Source organism: Euwallacea similis, chromosome 11 (assembly GCF_039881205.1).
Source record: "Euwallacea similis isolate ESF13 chromosome 11, ESF131.1, whole genome shotgun sequence".
Lineage (NCBI taxonomy): Eukaryota > Metazoa > Arthropoda > Insecta > Coleoptera > Curculionidae > Euwallacea > Euwallacea similis.
The window spans coordinates 1,503,680-1,525,227 of NC_089619.1; the positions used below are offsets into that span (position 1 = coordinate 1,503,680).

At 33.4% G+C, this 21,548-nt stretch overlaps 1 protein-coding gene across 1 annotated transcript in view; it reads right to left on the minus strand.

Annotated features, from left to right (window-relative positions):
* Positions 1-5,985: 5,985 nt before the first annotated feature.
* Positions 5,986-21,548, minus strand: part of Zip48C (Zinc/iron regulated transporter-related protein 48C) — a 67,211-nt gene continuing 51,648 nt past the window's right edge. Inside the window, exons 6-7 of the mRNA XM_066394810.1 lie at positions 19,394-19,552; positions 5,986-7,692 (exon numbers count right to left, since the gene is read on the minus strand). Of these exons, the coding sequence (XP_066250907.1) occupies positions 7,614-7,692; positions 19,394-19,552 (238 nt within the window). The 3' untranslated portion in view covers positions 5,986-7,613. The remainder of the gene's footprint in view (positions 7,693-19,393; positions 19,553-21,548) is intronic.

Consider the following 21,548-nt stretch of genomic DNA (forward strand, 5'->3'; position numbering starts at 1 on the left):
GTGTATCTATTTCTGTGGCTCTTACTCTGTGTAACAAACTACATCCAAAATATTCAAATTTAGGGGTTAAAAGTCGATTTTCTGATGTCATAATATCATAAATGATAACCATAATCTTTGTTGGAGTTAAAAGAAAATCGGAATTGAGAGAGAAAAAAGAAAAACACAAAAACTAAATATTTCTTAAACCGTTGAAAATCAGATCTTTATACGTTTTTTTATTGGACATTAGGTGTATAATGATCTAAAATATCTCCCTCTCATCAAAAAAAACCCTGTATAATAAGGCCGAATGACTGTTTAAAAAAATGAAATATCGTTTTTGCTTTATCGCACTTTTGTTTCTACTTACCCTTTCTTATAGCCTTGGAAAGCTACGATTTAAAAGTTGGCGACATGACTCATGAGTACCAGTCTAAAAGATTCTTAACTCCTATGTGGATTCGTTATACCCAATTATATGTCCGTATTGCAACTATCAACACTACATTCTCTTTAAGCATACTTTAAAGGTTTCCAATTATCATTTTTCCCTCAGTGTTATTGTTGTAAGCCCTGCTGCGTTAAGTATCCATAAATAAACAACCTGTGCATACTAGCTATACCTATTACAGGCGCTCATTCATTAGTTCGAAAACAACTCGTACACCTCTCATACTCTCATGTAATACCATTACTTTCAAGGCTGAAATTACAAATGTGTTATTATTACATACATTGTTTGCAGTGTAGTCACTGGCAATAACTGAATGGTACTGCTGGCTGCAGTTTATTTAGGAATGCGCTCTTTATTAAGTAATAAATCGTTGCTGGAAAGGAACGTAAATAATTACTGTGTTGATTTAGTTTTTTCTGCACCCTCAACTCAGTTGGCATTTGCTACAAGAAGTGCGTACTATAGAAGCCAAATTGTTGAATCATGGCACAAGTTCGGTTGTATTAAACCCGACTTTCGGATATTACGAAAACTTATGACGAAATTATTTATGACTGCATCATAATCCTTCGCACTCGACACTGAAGATGATCGTTTTTTAGTTATTTTTGTATCGAGTACGCGAAGTACTCGCGATTGATTTTCTTACTCTGTTATTTCAAATCAAAACAACCTCCGGTCCCATTCACCAAAGAGATTTTGCACACGAGCTGAAAACAATATTTTTTCTACTTTTGATGTTAAAAATGATTAATGTCCTAAATATGACAGTTTAAGACTTTAATTTGTGAGTGAGAGATTAGGATCTTTCTAGAAACTCAAGAACGCCTTAAAGCGGTGACGTGTATACATACATAGAGCACTAAAAGTTCCGCATAAATTCGTTAAAAATTGAAAGAAATATTTTTTAATGAAAATGTTGGAAAACGTCAAATATTGTCTTTAGTTGTGCATTTTTTGTCGCAACAGACTTGTATACAAGATTACCTATGTAGTAGATAAATGTACTTTTTAATTTTTTTCTTATGGAACCCCATGGATATTACGACGTTCTTGAGTTCTTTGAGAAATTCTGAACATATTTCATATAACATATCCATGTCTAAAGTCAACAGTTTTCCAAAAAAATTGCAAAAAATAGAAATAACGAAAGAATTATTAATACTTAAAAAATAACAATACAATCTACTACAATCTAACGTATTAAATGTTCGAACGGTATCCCCATTGACTTCCTGAGAGTGGGCAAACTGCGATTCAAATATCTCAAAAATGTTCTTATTATTTGAGGAGGTATTTGTTGAACTTGAGTAATTTTATTTTTTAACCCTTCTCTATTGTCGAGCTTATTTAAATACACCCTATGTTTCAGATAACCCCATAAAAAAGTCCATAAGGGTGCGGTCAGGCGATCTAGCGGGCTATTCTAATTGCCCCTTTCATCTAATCCATTAATTGTATTATTATTATATGGGTATGTTACATAAAATATGTTCAGAATTTCTCAAAGAACTTAAAAACGTTATAATATATCTAGGGTTCCATAAAAATAATGAAAAAGTACATTTATCTACTACATGGATAACACTGTATACATGTGTTTGACGTCAAAAGATATACAACAAAAACAATATTGGATGTGCTCCCACATATCCATGAAAAATATTTCCATACATTTTTAATAAATTTATGCGGGACTTTTGGTCCTCTATGTATATTAATTTACTCAGGAACGAAGTTACGTAGCATAGTTACACTTTAAATTAAGACGAAATCTATTAAGCAAGTTTCCTGTGCATAGCCAGGTTCCTACTCCTCAGCACAACTTCCGAGAGTCCCCCGTATTGTCTTCGTTTATTTCGGAACGCATACTTGAAATTTTATTGCAGCATCAAGACGTCCGTCGCTATTTCCCGTCTGCAATGCGACTATTTTCGGCGCTCTGCGTCTGGGCGCCCCCTGCGAACTCGCGCCCGTTCAACTTCCGGTACACAGTGTTTTCTATAGTGGAAACTGCTTGAAATAGCCCCGGGAATACTTTCGATTATTCAGAAGGGTCTTCCGGTCGATTTCAAAATAAATACTCACTTATCTTTAGATCTCCAGCATTTGGACGATCGTTTTGTTTCGAAGACAGATGTTGATTTCGTGGTCTCGGAAATAAGGAAATTTTAGCAGGTCGATGGATATTTTCTAGAGCTTACGCCCTCTCGTGGAGCATACGGATACGCGGCTCGCGCATTTACATAACCCTAGACTAAATTGGTATTAATGTACTAAATTAAGTCATTACTGTTTAATAGAGCGCAAAAGGCATTATAATACAATTACCTTTCGAGCGCTGATTGATACAAGCAGTAAGAGTTAAGGCCGGTTCCCACTAATTTGTATGGTCAAGCAATCTGTCCTCACACACGACATGTAATGGTCTTAATAATGGGTTTGCGTCATCTGTGGTCTCCCAAATTAGTCATTGTTTATTGTCGACCTGCAGCCACGTCTTTTGTACAAGCCTTGTCGCTCCTTCTCTTAAGGAATTGCATTTGTTCGTATGAGAAGCTTATTGCGCGAGCTTGAAGATTTCTTCCAACGTTTTCTGACATGCAGAAGAGGTGGGTTAACATTTTGGAAGTTAGTAGCATTGTTCTCGTATTTGAATTACTCGTTACAAGATGTAGTTGCAACACTTTGTGGTCGTCTTCTACTAAGATCAAGATGCTGTTACAAATTTGAGCGCCTCCAGCACCAATCCATGGAGTTAATTGAATATTTGATGGCTTAAGTTATAAATAATTCCAAAACTTGCAAAGTTAATTTTTTGAGACAAGATATTTCCTCCGGTTTCTCTCGCAAAATAATTAATCTAGAAAACTTTAAACTCATAAGTGAAACGTTGGCTCTCTAATAGCTCTTTCTAATTATCGAGGCCTCATATAAACGTCAGTCTCCCCCTGCATCCGCTTTGCATAAGAATTTCTCAGTATACTACACGCGTATGTACTATAATTTTAGACAGCCATTTTCGAATTCAATAAGGCCACCGCTTAAGAATTTCTCGGATGGCGCCACACATTGACTAATGAGCTTTTAAGCAGCAATTGACACTTCTGATTAATGAATCCACTGATAGGAATGGGCAATGAAGATATTAATAGTTTATTTTTAGGGAATAGGTATCTGTCTCGATATACACACTTTTTAGCCTAGTTACTTGATCTTGTTGACACGTTTCTTCAGACGTGCTGCAGGGGCACAGTGTGACGCCACTGAAACACTAATAATAAAATGTAGGTACTTTTATACAGGGTCAGCTCGTAACAAAATATCTTGTGGGTCAGTGGCCTACATACCTCAAACGTCAGCCCTACCTTTTCTTTGAACTTGTCTCCGAGTAAACAAATAGATGATATCATGTTTTCGGCAAAGACGAAATAAAAGCGATTTTAGCGTGGCTATCGTCGTCGACGCAGCCAGAACGTGATGGAATTCGCATGCATTTTCTAGACTGAACCCACTCCACTTGCTAGATCTTCAGTTTTTTAATCTTCCTTTACGGAGAAGTGATCTTATCGAGTCCTTCACCGTTTTACTGCTTGAATTACTCTTGAGATGTGGACGAAATTTTAATGAGCATTTTTATTTCCTTAAGTGCTTGTTGATAACGTATATTTTAAATCAATAGTAAATAGATTAAGTGGTTTACAAACATTTGGTACACCTTGCATGTTACGTATCCAAAATTTGCTAGTACCTGTGATGTTGGTTTTACATTTATTATAAAAATTATCGTAATTTTATTAATAAAGTAAAATCTTTGGGAAGGTGATATACGGGGTGTTCGATAAAGTGATAGAAAGCTTCTGAAATATCGGCCGAGGGAGGAGAGTAGGGAGGGCAAGTAAATGCATTAAAAAAGAAAGGTCTCACTTTGAAAGTGAAGTTAATTAATGGTAGTATTGTTTAAATTAGAACTAGAGCTATAATTTTTAAAATGATTAATACTTGTTTAAATTTAATGTCGCCTATTTTCTTGTTGTGAGTAATACTTCCATTTATTTTCAATTTTGTGAACTATAATTTTGTCATATCATTTATCATTCGAAAATGTATACAATAGCGAAGTTTTCAAGACTATTTAAATTTCTTAAGCTAGCACTACATTGGAGAAATTTTTGTTTAAAATGAAAAATAAATTGGAATCAAAATATTTTAGCACATTAATTTGTTTACATAATTGCTTGTAATACTAATTTTTAATTAATTTTTGTTTTGCTTTGTTAATATGCGTATTAAGAACATTTTCATAAATATTTCCAAAAGCGAAAAGTATTTAATACTAAAAAAAATGAACTTAATTGTATCAACTCAATTATTTCGTACAAGAATCCAAGAAGACCGATATTTCAAAAACGATGAGATTTTATGTAAGGATAAATATGATTATATAGATTCTAAATGACTCCATCTATCTCCCATTAAAAATTTTCTATCGCTCTACCAAATACCCTGTATATACAAGTATATACATTTAATTTTCACCAGTACACTCTTTTGAAATCCAAAATGGAGAATTATTTCGAACTTCATAAAGTTACCAAGGCATCATTTATATGTGACTATGGGCAGCTGTCCTTGTTTACGTCATCAAATTCGCTGTAGTCGACATAGAACTGTATTTAACCATCTTTCCTTTTAACAGCGGCTTCGGAGACAACCATGGACTAAATGATTCTTCTACGACGCCCTTCATCAGCATTTTACTCTTGCAAATTTTTGACCTCCTATTTCGTCAGAAGGACCCCACTCTGGTGAGTATCTTCAGTGTTGATTTTCTGGACCATCCAATCAGTTTGAGCTTCGTTACCTTTGATATTCAAAATATCGGATTCAGCTATAATCAATTTAATAGTATACCCAATCAAATGGAATGAACCTAAGCGACCAACTAAACACTCTGCGTTCACATATTGAGAAGAATTCGCGAATTAAACCCAATGATAAGGTATTAATTGCCATTTGCGCGACAAGAATTTTACATAAAAATAAGAGGATAACAGCAATAGAGACAAAGAACAAAGAAATAACCCAGATAACTTTAGTCCGTATCGATAGGCCAGCCTCTACCGACTAGGGCCGGGCATATTTTTCCCCGCACCGGTGGTACGACCTTGTCAATATCACAAGCATCGAAACCGGCACAAATCCATTAAATAACCCACTTGTACAATAATAATTTGCCTTTTTTACGAATTGTGGAGGTTGTGTAATCCCCTTCACAGTGTGCTTTCGTTTCATTCATAATTTTAATAAACCAGACGGCATTGATTATTGTTGTTGCCATGAATGAAGCGAATTCCACTGCATGTGAAATTATGCAGCTGGATATTATAGTGCTATTTTTAGATAGATTTTTTTGTCACTAATGAGATAATTATTGCGATTATCAGTGTAAAATGCTCGTGTTCTAATGATCAGCCGATGAAACGACAAAAAGAGGAACCATCCTAAGTGTAAAGCACGATTTTCTAAGGAAAAAGCAAACACTAATCTTTAAAAATATACTTTATTCCGTTAAAACTAGATTGTTAATATCACAGCAGTAGTTGCTAACAATTGGCTGATTAATTATCATGCTATTGTCACATTAAATTATTATGAACACAAATTCATGAACTAGATGTCCGAGATATTTGGAGCGATGGAATGTGCTCGCTGACCGCTCATAAGAAGCTTATCAGCTAACATCTGTGCTGGAATATAAGTACAACTACTCAACTGTATAATGATGATGATTACACTGTTTGGTGAGGATTATGTTCATCTACTGTATCCATGATTATACTAAACATCGAACTAAATATGGTAAAAGAACATATTTGAATTACATAAACTACATGAGGTTGTTACTTCTAAAGAAGTGGTTTCCAATGTGTTTTCACCGCAGAGGCACAGCATGGGAACCACTGCGTTCAACTATTTATAAACTATTACGTAAAATTCTGGGCCAACAAGTACTGGCAATACCAGTGTGAATAACAGTGCAGAGTGTTTTAAACATAGTATGTTCTAGGTACCATTATACTTATTTGACGTTGTATAATCATTTTATTATGCCATTATTTCTTAGGATTTTTTTTGCTGTATTCTCAATTATTTTTTTATTTTTAATTATTTTATTGCGGTCAAACCATACTATAAGGTGTAAGAGGAAATAAGTAACGCCACTGTATTCTACGTCATCGAATTGAACCATAGCAATTTTACTTTTCTAGAAACTGAAAAAGCAACGGAATATCGAAAAAATACAAAAAGCAATTATTTTTCGCTTTTTCGAAACTTTTTAGTTAGGCGATTCAAAATATCCACTAATAGATAGTGTACCCCATTAAAAAAGATACAACGGAAAAATAGACATTCTCAGTTGAAAAAAACATATCATCTTGCCAATGTAGGAACCTAAGAATAGTCAATATGATACATTAATATTTAATTCACGAAGTAATTTTTTACAGTGTATCAGAAAGGCACATTTTTAGGTGTATACAATCGTCTGTATTTTATAGACACAATAAAACAATGGCATTGTACGCAAAAGTTTCTGGTCATTTTCTCTACCTGAACTTTTCTCATGTCAATGCTAATTTACAGTATAAAGCTGAGGGTTAAAAGAAAACAAACGGACGAAAATATTTTCGGTTTGTTCGCAATTAATAGGAACCTAAAATTGAGTTATATCATTGGAAGTCACCATTAGTACCACAAGCCTTCATATTTATGCTTTATGAATAAACAAAACAACAATATATCCATATCACGTTACTGAAATGAGCAGCATCATACTCCTGTGATCTTAAGTCAATGACCGCATTTCCCCAAATGTTAATGTATACTATCATCTCTCTGATCTAATGGATCACTCTAATGGTGACTCACATGGGCAGAATCAATATAATAATGACTTTTTTATGTCTTAAATCACTACCTACAACAGTTCATCCGTCTTTTGAGACATACTAACCTAACGAATTTCGAATACCACCCAGGATCGTTCAGGTGCTTCGGATATACTACCGGACAAGCACGGATGAAGTATTCGCTTTAAGACAAAACAATCAGGGACGAACACACAAAAATTAAATTAACAACTTTTGTTTAGCTATGTTTAGAACCAGTCTAATTAGCCTAATCCTACGTCTAAGGACATCATTACCAGGAATCCGATTACGGCTCCCCATGTTGCTAATTTTCCATTTTCACTGGAAAAGAAGAAATAGAAGTCAATGCTAAGAAAATAAAACGGGCTTGTAAAGATTATATTACAAGCATTTTCAACAATTAGTCGAAGAACCACGATATACGCTTTGTGATATATTGCTATTGGAAAACCATTCAGAATCAAATCAATAAATCATCCCTATAAAGCGCCATTACTGAGATTTAAAAAATCAATACATATTAAATCCGGTTGACCCAGAGGTTAACACAAATCTATAGTTTTATTTAATTTTAACACCCAGCACATGACGACGGATGATATTGATATAGCTTTAATTATCTCTTAGTTATAACTATTCTCAGGAAAAGCTTAAGTACGTTTAAAATGCATACAGGGTGTTCATTTTAAAACGAACCACTCTAAATATCTCTTGATTGAGTGAAAAAATTAAGGTAATAAAAAAAAGTTTATTTAGATATCTAGGGGGAAGTTTAATTTGATATTAGAGAAATTTGCATCAATCATTACCTCACCACCAGTTATTCTCACTTTAATATTTCAAATGACACCCCCCCATCGAATGGCACATCATTGCAAGTGGAATTCACTTTGTTCTGTAACTGTACCAAAAAAATTGAAATCGATTGATGGAGTTGAGAGGTAGAAAGAAAAATATGTACTAGTGAAAATAGCTTATTGAGATCAAATAATTCATTTTATTAAGTGTTCAAAACGTGAGCCGTTATTATCGAGGTAATAATAACATCTGTTTTCAAATTCTTTGCGACCATCGGTCAAAGTTTGTGCAGTAATACTTCTATATTTCAGAAAATTCTATCTTTTAATTTTTGAATGCTTTCAAGTGGAGTTCTAAACACTTTACTTTACACTATACTTTACCCTATAGGAAAAAGTCTAGTGAACTGAGATCTAGAGATCGTGCTGGCCATTACTCTTTCGCAAATCCATTTTTCCAGGATGGGGCGCACCCGGGGCCATTTTCAAACTGCTAAGGCATAATGAGGAGGAGCTCTACCTTGTCGGAAATGCATATTGTGCTCGTCAAGTTCCAAGGTACCATTTTCATCAACTTGATTTTGCAGAGAATGGACGATAAGAGGGTCTATCACATTTTGCGAAGGTTTAGATATAGTTCACCAGTTAAATTTTCTTTCAGAAAGAGTAGCCCAATAATTTCGTCTCCATAAATTCCTGCCCAAACGTTGATTTTTTATGGAAATTGAGAATCCACATCTATTTCAAGAAAGTCACACTCAATGTCTCAATATCTACAGCTATGTTTATTAACATATCCATTGAAAAAGAAAGTTGATTCATCACTAAAGCAAATATTTTTTATTGATTGAGGGTCATCTGCAATTCGCTAGCACATTATTTCGCAAAATTGGATCCTTCTATCGTAATTGTCCTCGCTGAATTAGTGCTAACATTTGTATTTTGTAAGGAAAAATTTATTCATTCTCAGTGCTTTGCGCAGGAGACCAAATGAAACACTTGTAAGCTTAGCGACTTTCTTAATAGACAAAGTTAGATCTAGAGCGAAGTGGCCTGGCACTTCAATCTGGCATGCTTCGTCAACAATTCTTGTCTCGGTTGTTTTTTTGTTACAAGCAGACCCAGTTTCTTTAAATTTACGCACCAACTCCATCACGTATTTATGTCCCGCGTTTTTATCTTGATGTCTCTCATTGAATGCCCTTGTGGCACTTCGTGCGCATCTGTTTTCAGCCCTATAAAGGAAAATTATTTTTGTTCTTTCAGCTATATTCCATTTTAAAATGACGATTTCGATGTAAAACTAAGTACAAGAAAATGGCAATTCAAATAACAAAATTCAGCTGTTCGTAAAAATATCGAAAACATGCGTTTTTGCAATATTTTATTTGTTTTTTTTTTTGTAGCAGAGGTACTTTAGGCCTGTACTAGTACACATTTTTTCTACTAATGCCGGACTCCATTAACCGATTTCAATTTTCTTGGACCGTTATATACATAGGAAATTCAATTCTGCTTCAAATGATGTACCACTTGATGGGAGGTGCCATTTCAAATATCAAAGTGAGGGTAGCTGGGGGTGAGGAATGACTGATATACTTCTTTCTAATGTCAATTAAACTTATCCCTAGATATCTAAATAGACAGTTTCTTTTTATTAATTTAAATTTCATTCAATCAAATCATTCATCAATTCAAATCAAGGGATATTTCGGGTTGTACGTTTTCAAAATAAACACCCTGTATATTGATTGGAAGTGGTGTTAGACATAATAGAATTTAATTCTAAAACTAATTTAAACCCTGCATCACTTGTATCAGTAAACCAAGGCAATTCTGTGCGCAAGAGAACAAAGTTCAATAACTTCTAATTGAAAAACTGCAGACTTCTGCTCTGGATGCGACGCGATTACGTCATCTAGGATAGTCCGGTAATATTTCATGGCGAACACAAAGAATGTCGCTAATACAAGAGTGCTGAAACCGATGGAGAGTAATAAATTCAGGCGAATTGCTCAAATGATGTCAGTGAAATAATCCCGGTGGTGATTTAAAAATGGCTATGATTTAATAACACTACTGTAAGTGTAAAAATATTTGATAAATGTCTGTGTTGAACAAATAGCTGTTTCATACATGTAATTGAGAATTCAAATTAGAACGCCAATTGGGAGTTTGCTTGTAAAATACATCTTTTCGATTATAGTAATGCGATAGTTTAAAAATTTGTACAGTTATCCAGTCAGTAACCCACAGTAGAAAATCATAAAATAATAAATAAAATTATTTCTCGAAATTTCTCAAAAGAACCACAACAATCAAGAGTTGTATCCAGATTATTTCCAGCGAAAAAGTAATTAATTTGGATCAATACGAAAACACGAAAACGATCGATTCCAACGTATTTTGACAGCTTTGTTGATATCACGTGATTAAACTTTCCATTAACGTAATCTTAACCGTATCGGCCGACGAAAACTTTTCTTCATACCATTCATAACGTCCAACTTTTGAATTTGATCCACTCGGTTTTACTCCAGGGGCCGCCAGGAGGCACTTTATCATCCTCTACTGACTATTATTGTTTGTTTACGTTATGTTAATGCGTTCCTTCTAAGAAATTTCATAAAAATCTTCCTGTGACCCACCGCTATCCGAGCTCGTTATCGGTCGAGAAGTCTTTAAGAATGAAACAAACAAGGCACCGCGGCCTGAGGTCCGAACTGTATTCATTCGAGTCGTCAAACAACAAAGTTTAACAGTGGTCCTTCAGAATACCGAATTCTGGCAAATTCTCAAATGCACAGTACGAGCAGATTATTTTAAATTAAACCTTCATTTCGACCTATTCGGTACGTTGGAGCGACCTGAAGAATAAGAACTTTTGGCCGTAAAAATTGATGATTGACCACAGGATAAATATGACCCTGTTAGCTCTTAGTATATCCCGCGAATCTCTCGTATGCATATAAAATTTCCTGAATGAACTAGGACGGGGTTTAAATAACTTGAATATGGCTCGAGATAACAACTAGTACTACAATTTTAAGTCTTAAATTCTCCATTCATAATAAGGCATTTTGCCGCTCAGCAGATGGAATAGATTCAGAGATTAGTGTTCAGAGTTGGATTATACACTGCTTTTATTGTATATTATACAGTTTACCATAATAAAAATTTAGATTATTAAGAACAAATAGATATACAGGGTGTCTCTGAAATGATTGTACAACGCTTGATCAAAAATAAGTCATTATAGGCAAACTTACCTATATCCACTGTTGTTTTGTTTAGCAGCTGCAGAGCACCAAAATTCTCAAATTAATGTATTTTTTGTTGACATATTTGTTAAATACCTTTTATCGATTTTCAATAATTTTGGAATTGAGTTATTATAAATATAAATAAATTGACGTGTTTTGGCGTAAGCGGGATCCTTTTTTAAAGCGTGGAAATATTAAAAATAGCAGGTGGGTGGTAAATAAAATTCGAGATTTTTATTACCCCTACGAATAACTTTAATGTTCTTTCTGTCATTAGCTGAATTTATTTTGAAACTTTTTTGTCACTTACAAAATTTTCATTACATATACAGTTTCCTTACAAAAAAATATTTAGGACATTTTACAATTCATCACTGTTGTGAAGACAATGTTAAAAAAAAGCCGATACGATGCCCAAAATGCAAATTAATTTTTTGAAATAAATTTACTTATGCATTCAAGAAAACGGAAAAATTTTGAAAATTTGTTATAAGGATCAAACTAAGTTAGTAATTACTTAGAATTGAAACTTTTTTTATGTTTTCTTTCCAACTAAATAACAATGATGAATTGTAGGGTGCCGCAAATAACTTTTTTGTAGAGGAACTATATGTCTGGCCAAAATTTTAAAAGAGAAAAAAGTTTCAAACTAAAATGATCCAATGACAGAGGAAAAATTAAAGTCAATAGAGAGGGTAATAAAAAAAACTTTTATTCACGAACCACGCACCATTTTTAATATTTCCACGCATTAAAGAAAGATCCGCTTATGTCAAAACACGCCAATTTATGTAATAACTCTTGGTTTCCATGTTAGTGAAAATCAATAAAAGTGTTTAGCAATTATTTCAAAGAAACGATATTAATTTGAGAACTTTGATGCCTTGTAGCGGTAAAACAAAACAACAGTGGATATACAAGTTATGTTGAGTGTAGGGTTTTGAATTGTAAAATTAAAACTAACAGTCCAGTAAATAGATCTAATGATAAAAATATAAGATGTCTGTTAACAAAGAAAACCGAATCAGTTCTGGTCTCTTTTAGAAAGCCGGTTCGTTATCGAAAAAAAAAAACTCGAGTAATAATCAATATGCCGAATATTTCATCAGCGTCTAGCAAGATGTGTGGATGTTAGCATAACATACATACATAGGTAAGTTTACCTAGAACGCCATATTTTTGGTTAAGGATTTTTTGGCCAAGCGTTATACAGTCATTTCAGAGACACCCTGTATAAAAACAAAGTTATGACGATCTAAGAAGAATTAAACTATCTCTTACCGATAGAAATGCACTAAAAATCAAGCATTCTCTCAGACAACACGTTCCGAGCTACATACAGGGTGTCCCGGTTTGTTTTCGACAAATTGATATGGGAGATAACCTCATTATTTTAACTAAAAAAGTTCATATGAACATGGGTCCGATCTCGATCGGTAGCGGAGTTACAGGGAGTTACAGGATTTAAGAAAAAAAATAGGTTTTTATTTTATTGTGCTGGGCCTAGTACAGATAAACCCTTCAAATTTTATGTACATATTAAGTAATAAATGCTGCTTAAAACGAGAGTAATTTACCCCAATTACTATACAGGGTATTGCATTTTCCGAGGTCTTGGTGCATAAAATCCTTTAAAAAAATTTGCTCCTACGCCACTGATGAATTTTTATATTTTTTAACTTCTCCCATCTATTACATAAATTTTGACTCTCTTAGTTTTTGGTCGAATTCTGTTCCACTTTCTCATAAAATAATTAATTTATAAATTCAGTTAAATCTACAAACGTCAAGAAGTTCGTACTATTTTGACATTTCATATTAGTTTAACTATCAAAATAATGTTTCTTCACCACATTACCTTTGAAAACATTTGATTCCTTTTAACTTTATTCTTTAAAATTTAAATTCTCTGTATTATTATTTTTTTTAATGAAAAAACAATTATAAACATGTAGAAAAAATAATAAATTTGTATTCAATTATTTTAAATATTATATTTGAACATTTGTTTAGAAATAACATTTGCAAACTTAATTTTTTAAAGGTGTTTAAAGTGTCCCTTGTTTTTCTGAATGCATAATTGACATCTTCGAAAGATCGCTTGTCTCACTTTAAATAATTGTTGCGGTGTAATCGAGTTTACTGCATTTTGCATTCTTAGCAATAAGTTGTCACGTGTGTTGACTGATGTGGCATAAACCTGATTCTTTGTCGTCATGGAAAATCAGTATGTCCAATTGAGACGTCAAATTTTGGTAGTAATCATTCTGATTTTGCATATTAATTTCCAATTTGATTGATATTTGTTGTTATGGTTATTATTCTTAATTTTAACAATAACAATAACAAAAAAAGATGTTTTTTTGTTATTGTTATTGTTAATAATTTATTTTTATTTTTGTAATGCCTTTTCAATATACTGATTTGGAATATGCAAACATACACTTTGTATATGGATTCTGCAATGAAAACGCAAGAACTGCTGCATATTCAGCAAAACGGGGGACACTTTGAACACCTTTTTTAAAAAATTAAGTTTGTAAATGTTATTTCTAAACAAATGTTTAAATATAATATTTAAAATAATTGAATACAAATTTATTATTTTTTCTATTTGTTTGTAATTGCTTTTTCATAAAAAAATAATAATACAGAGAATTTAAATTTTAAAGAATAAAGTTAAAAGGAATCAAATGTTTTCAAAGGTAATGTGGTGAAGAAATATTATTTTGATAGTTAAAGTAATATGAAATATCAAAATAGTATGAGGTTCTTGACGTTTGTAGATTTGACTGAATTTATAAATTAATTATTTTATGAGAAAATAGAACAGAATGCGACCAAAAACTAAGAGAGTCAAAATTTAGGTAATAGATGGGAGAAGTTAAAAAATATATAAAAATTCATCAGTGGCGTAGGAGCAAATTTTTTTAAAGGATTTTATGCACCAAGACCTCGGAAAATACAATACCCTATATAATAATTGGAGGAAATTTACTCTCGTTTTAAGCAACACCTATTACCTAATATGCATATAAAATTTGAAGGGTCTATCTATGATAGGTCCAGCACAATAAAATAAAAACCTATTTTTTTCTTAAATTTTAACACCTTGTAACTTCACTACCGATCGAGATTGGACCCATGTTCATATGAACTTTTTTGCTTAAAATAATGAGTTTTATCTCCCATATCAATTTGTCCGAATCAAACCGGGATACTCTGTATGATAAAAGTTATACACCTGACGGTACCTTTTATTATACAAATAAACGTTTAGTGGACTAATGCCGAGATTACAAAACTCTTTAATGATTTAAGAATATTCTCGTTTACTGTTTAAAGACAAAGCCGTATGTGCCGGCAGTGGAATTTCTCAGTTTAGGCTGTAACCAAATATTTGTCTTCTTGTCGTCATTCAAGTTTCCGAAGGAATGCGCCCGGCGTCTCCTTCAATATTTGGTGGTACTTACAGAGGAACACACTCGTATGCTTATGAACTTGAATGGATATTCCGTGTTTACGTTAATATGTGCTTACATTGTTGCAATAATTTTACTTTCCCATGCAAATCTAACCTGAACTAACCCGAACCGATTACACAGTCTGATGTTTCTTCCTTTCAGTCATTTTCTTCCTTGAAATTAAATTGTGCGATGACATGTAACTTCTCTTAACGACGAAAATAACATGCGATCAACGATGAGTAAGTGGAATATTTTGTTGCTTTAATGACGATGACAACTATATGACATTCCCTAAATATTTACCAAGCCATAGCTTAAACTTAAAATGCAAAATTTTCTTGCCGAATAGCAGATGTACTTGCATTAATATCTTGAAATTCCTTTTCGGACGCGAACGTATCATGGAAATTTCGTGTCCCCAAGAACAACCTCACGGCACAGTACTGTTACTGGTTTTATTACAAGGAATCTCAGAAAAATGATGATTAATAATAGTTTTATTGCATATTATAACTTTGTCCTTTGAATCGTTTATTTTAAGTGAACATTTTTATTATTATAGCGGCATAGCTGAGGTGTGATTCACCCACTGGCAAACAATTTTTATTTCTATTAATTTTCCGGAAACGTGTTTCTCGCGGGAAGCTGAACTAGCAACAAAAACTGTCTAACGTTATTTATAATATAACGGCCAGTCAACATTGTGCTAAAGATGTTATCGCATAATTAGAAAATATTGGCGCCGACAAGTAACTTCCTCCGCCCGTATTAATAGCAGCCATTTGATTGTTTAATATTAATCACTACCAAACTAAAGGGTGATTAAAATACAATTTGTAAACATTTAATCAAAACTTCAAAAGTCGAGTGTCCGGCACACTTCTGTCGAAATCCCTCCGGAATGTTTGCTGAGCCGCTGCCAAAAATAACGGACCCGGACGGTTTCGGTAAATTATCAAGAATGCCACGGACCACCCAATACTTTTTAACACGTGCTGAAGAATGGAGAGGAATAAACAAATAGTGGGCCGTGGTCGCACTTAGATCCTCTTAGGAGTGAGCGTAGGTCATTCCGATTCCTGGTAAGTTGCGTAAGTGTTAAAGTATGAGACAAACATCCGAGCCGAGATTGGTAACGAGGAATGCTATTTGTTGGTAAACGAATTTTTGAACTACAGGAAGAATAGGTGAAAGTCACGGGTTAAGCATGTAAAACCGTTCTAAAGGCACCAGAATAGTTTTTCTGGGGAAAACATTTAATTGCATATTCCCGAATTACCACAGTCAAGAAATATTTCCAAGAAAGCTTAAAACACCTTGGTATGAATGATTGGTTTTTAACAATTTCCTGGTTTAATAGAGGTGCTAGTAGTATAGTAAAGAAAAATTTAATATTACTTTTCCATTCAATAATATTAAAATTTTCTTATTCAGAATAGAACTTGATAATATTTACGACTATTATTGTTGGAAAGAGGGCAATTGATTTTAGCACCGCGGACGACAAATCATCCTTAATGTATTAGAATCCTTAATGTATAGATTTCTCATGGGTAGGCTGAAGAGACTGCCCTTGCCCTGCGATGCGAGGAAATATATTGTATCACAATATCTATTATTTGGCACATTTAGCTTCTCCTAAAGCTTAATAGATCAAAATACTAGCAACTTTACCTAGAACAGGGGTCCCCATTCTTTTTAGAGGTAGGGCCACATGCGAATCTATAAAAATATAGCCGGGCTGGACATAAAGTTTTATGTGAATAAATAAAATGATTTGTTGATTTTTTAATTATTTACGAAAATATATAAAATTGTGAAACAAAAAATGTAAAATAGATACAAATATAAATATTGAACGTGATTAATGTGCTCGTTTTGTACATATTTCAATTATTTTATTTATATGTATTTGCTGCCGCTTTAGAAGCACCAATAGCAAAAATTCTTTCAAATAACTATCATTCAGTTCTGAACGTTTTTTGATTTTATATATTTTAATCTGGAAAAAGTTTGTTCACAGACGTAAGTTGTTCCCAAAATAAAAATAATTTTTCTAGCAAAATTTCTAATATTTTTATAATTATTTTTTGGCAACAAAGAATAAAACTCAATAAAATTTTAATTTTTAAACGAAGAATTTAGAGTATTGTTAGATTGCAAATCTATTAATTCTAATTGCATATTCATATCAATTTCATCAGGATCTGCTTCAATAGGTCATCATACTCCTCATAGGTTTTGGAACAAAATGAGCATTTTTTCATGTTTATAAAAATCTTTAAACCGCACATGTAGCTCGTTTTTTAACAGTACAATTTTTTCAATGCTAATTTGAGGTAAAAATGTAAATTTCTTTTGTTTAATTTTCTGCAAATTTTTGCAAAACTGAAAATGTGAAAAATTATTTCCTTGCAATTATTGTTTGAAAAAAAAGTAATTTTTCAATCTTCCTTTTTCTCTGCAAGTTTACATTACTACAGTTAAAATATTCAGTTATGTTAGTCAAAAATGCTAGATCCCACAATCAGGTGGGATCTGAAACTTTTAGAACTGGTCTTAATTTTTCCATGATAAATGTATCAATTTAATCTCGTAGCTCAAAGAAGCGTTGTTAACTCTTTTCGCGGCTTAACCATCGCGTTTTAGTGTGGTGCAATAAATCGCCCTACTCCGTTTCAATATGTTCAAGAAAACTTTTAAACTGTCAGTTTTTCTTATAAAATTTACTGTAGAAACAATTATAGACATCACGAGCGTTAAATTAAGCATTTTTCCACATTAAGCCTATTGATGTATGATACAATATATATTTATAGGCGCCTCAAAACATTTCAATTTAAATCATCTGTTAATTCGACAAATTAAACCAGTGTTAGAACCGATCATATTTTTCGACCATCGATACTTACATCGGTAAGTTTTTCCAATTTAATTCTAATTCCTCCAATGTTTTTAATACACTAAAAAATAGATTTTCTCCAGTTGTGCGAGTAGTTTCCCTCAAGCTCTTTAACACTGCTAATTTTTCAATTACTTCAAACAGTAAATTTATCCCGCGAATAAAACGAGAGCCTTATATCTTTGCTCTCATCTAGTGCTAGGAAAAAATTAGTAAATTTACTAACTTTTTCTTCGAGTAGCAAATAAATATTCAATCTCAAACCCTCAACTCGGCGAGTAATTGTACTAGAAGATAAACTTACGCCGGCAAATGTTTGTACTAAACTAAGACATACTTCTTCTGTTATTGCTAATATGCATCTTTTAACAAATTCGCCTTATGTAAGCGGTCCACCTTCTTCAGCAATGATTGTTGCGATATAGTAACTGGCTTTAACCATGGCTTCATTTTGATTTGTTTTTTTCTTTACATTTTGTTTGCTTTACAAAATATTTCTGAGATCTTTCACAGTTTTTTCACGTTTACGAACATAGTATCTTTCGAAATTGTATTCTTTGAAAATTGCCAGAATTTCATTGCGAGTAAGACTCAAACCCTTATCTTTGCATCGAACGAAGAAATATTTCATTATGAATTGTTCATTAAAAATTCGACATTCTTTGCCCACCTATCTCTTTGATAACATTTTTGAACTGATAAAAACAAGGGAGAAAGAAATGTTATATATATGCATAAAACACACTGGCACAAATATACACAAATATGTATATGTCGGAATAGCGTTTGATGCGTTTTCCATTTTATAGGAAAGGTATCTCTTTAAAAGTCAAAGAATGAAAAGACAGACTAGCGAATTCACTACCCCACGACCGCTCTTCTGCTCGTCAATCTATTAACTGCCTGTTCTTTGTCCCTGTTGTCTTAACTTTCCCAGTTCTGGTGAGTCCTTCAGAACCGTGGGAAAAGTACCTGCTAGTCCCTATTAAAAAGGAACCAATAGTTTAGTGTCACCCAAATAATTAGCACACATGGCCACTTAAGAGCGTCGTGGTATTAGTGACCTCGCTCGACAATGCTTCTTCTTAGGAAGGCTGTCAGCCTGCCCTACATCTTATTGTCTTTTCTAATATTACACTTACAGAACTAAAAAAACTAATAAATCTCCGACATATACATGTATCATAAACAAAGCGAGTTAACTGTTTCAATGCGTAGATACTGATAGCCTTGATAGTAACTAAATAAATCCTCGAATTTTGTAATTTTAGGGAACTCTCCGGCAATAATATATTTTACAATTTGATACCTATAACATTAATACATTATTTTAAAATTTTCTATACGTTTTTATATATCATTAATATTTGTGAGCTTTTTGTCCATGCGGCCATGGGTCATGGCCGCCCATGGCCGCATGGACAAGTGTCAAGGATCGGATTTGGCCCGCGGGCCGTAGCTTGGTGACCCCTGACCTAGAAGATAATTTCTATGGAAACAAGGAAATTTGTCTCAGCATGCCTATGATCATAATTTACAAGTGATGCGTGAGTAAATAATAACCCTGCCGGTTTCCTTAATCATTAGCCTTACCTAGTATTGGCCTCAGGAATAATATCATCCATAACAACATAAATCATGGCTCCAGCAGCAAACGATAAGGCATAAGGCAGCGCTGGTTCGGCCAAACTCACAGCCACAGCTCCCAGGACCCCGAAAATGGGCTCCACCATACCACTAAGTTGTCCATACCTACAACAAAGTGAAGATCCTGACATATTTTGTTAATAAATATATTATCTGTGGCGAAGATGCTAACATCCAAAGAATAAAGCAATAAAACTATTACAATACCAATCATAAACGTGATTTCAGTTGCAACTGCCTAACTGACGTAATATATCGAAAGGTACAGACAGAACAGGAATGAAAATGGCCTTGCAGGGTCGTGAGCAGGTGCATGATTAGTAATAATTATTTCTATCGCTTAAGCCTATTAGAATATTGAATATATAGGATAAAAAGTTTACGTTGTTAGGAGCGAGCGAGCAACACAGGAGGAATTTCAAAAATCCAATGGAATTTCCGCTTAGCAAAAGTGTGTCGAGAATAGCAGTTGCGGATTCATTAGGTGGTAATTAACAAGATAAAAAGGAAAATATGTGCCTTATAACGATTTTCCAAAGTTATATACCTTTTTCCGCGGCTCTATAGAAATATAATAGTTTAACATCTGTTTGTAAACATATGATAACGCCTATTAACCCTTATAGTGCAACACATGCTATCGAGCGTGTGTCGTGATCGTGAATGATGAGTTCACCATTCACGCTCAGTAGCATTTTCTCCTTAGAATATACTCCATTCATAATAAAAATGAAATACTCGTAAACATGTCCCTTTGCAAAATAGGTTTAATGAAATTCTCATATGCAACACAGCTGCCAGAGTATTTAGTAGGCCTTAAATCGCAAGTTTCCCCGTATTCCTTGAATTTGAAGTTTAGACGCGGAAACGCAATGATGCAACAGAAAGCAAGAAAAGTTAATATATCATAGAGTTTATTGGTTCATTATTTAGTGATTTCAAATCTAATCGGTAGTAATTTTACTCAAAATGAATAATATGTAAATCAGTGAAGCTCTAAAAGTAATCCACGAGACAATAAGGCCCCTGGAAAATCAAGAAAAAAATTGATTTAATTCTGGACTGGGACTTAACGTTAAAAGGTTTTAAGCCATATGTATAAAGAGAATTTTTTGTTTAGATTTGGATGTAGTATTTATTTTGAAAACACAAATAAGACAATTACCATATATGACAGTTTTTCAAATATGTGTGTCTAACTACTGTCGGGTCTGTACTACGCGTGGATTTCATTACAATACTGAAATCATATGAATAAGAAAAGTAACGCCACGAAGCAAATCAAATTGCCGCTGATTAGAAAAAATGCTGTTGATAATTACTAATGTTAAGAAGTACAGGAATGACAATATTATGTGTCCGTCATTCACAATCGATATAGAGGATGTTATTTAAGCACGCCGTCAAACTTCAAGGGGTGATCCTTTGAGTGATTCTAAGACAAAAAGTTTATATCAACATATGTCCGGCAAGGCTTTGTTTTCAAGGGTGTCAAATTTTTCTTAAAAAATCTTAATAAGTTTTTAGTGGATTTTGCTGACATTTGGCAGTGTTATTTATGGTTAGTGTTATTTGTACCCCACTGATTTTTTTAAAACGTTTATACTTTTTTTACATTAAGCACAGTCCTGGCCTCCCAGGTCACCGGATTTAAATCCGTTTGATTTTTTCCTTTAGGGGTATGTAAAATTCTTCGTTTATAGAACTCCGGTCAACACTGAAGAAGAGTTAATCCAACGGATATACGCTAGGAATATTTCAATGCGTTGAGCAATCAACGTTAAGACGAGTTAATGTTTGCATTAAAATTGAAGGAGGACATTTTCAGCAACTATTGTAAGTTTCGTGTTATTTATTGTTAAATGGTCTTTATACTAAAAAAAAATACTTACCCTATAGAAGAGAAGGACGACTATATCTACACTAATTCATTCGACTGTTTCTCCTTTCGTTTTGCTTGATAAGCTTGGATTTCAACCCATAATTTCCAGTTGGTTTCAGTTAGTAGTAGCTCTGTAGTTCACATCAGTAGATACTTAATGACTTATTTGGCTTTACGGATAGATTTACGCACAGTTCGCTCAAATTAACTTTGCGGGTG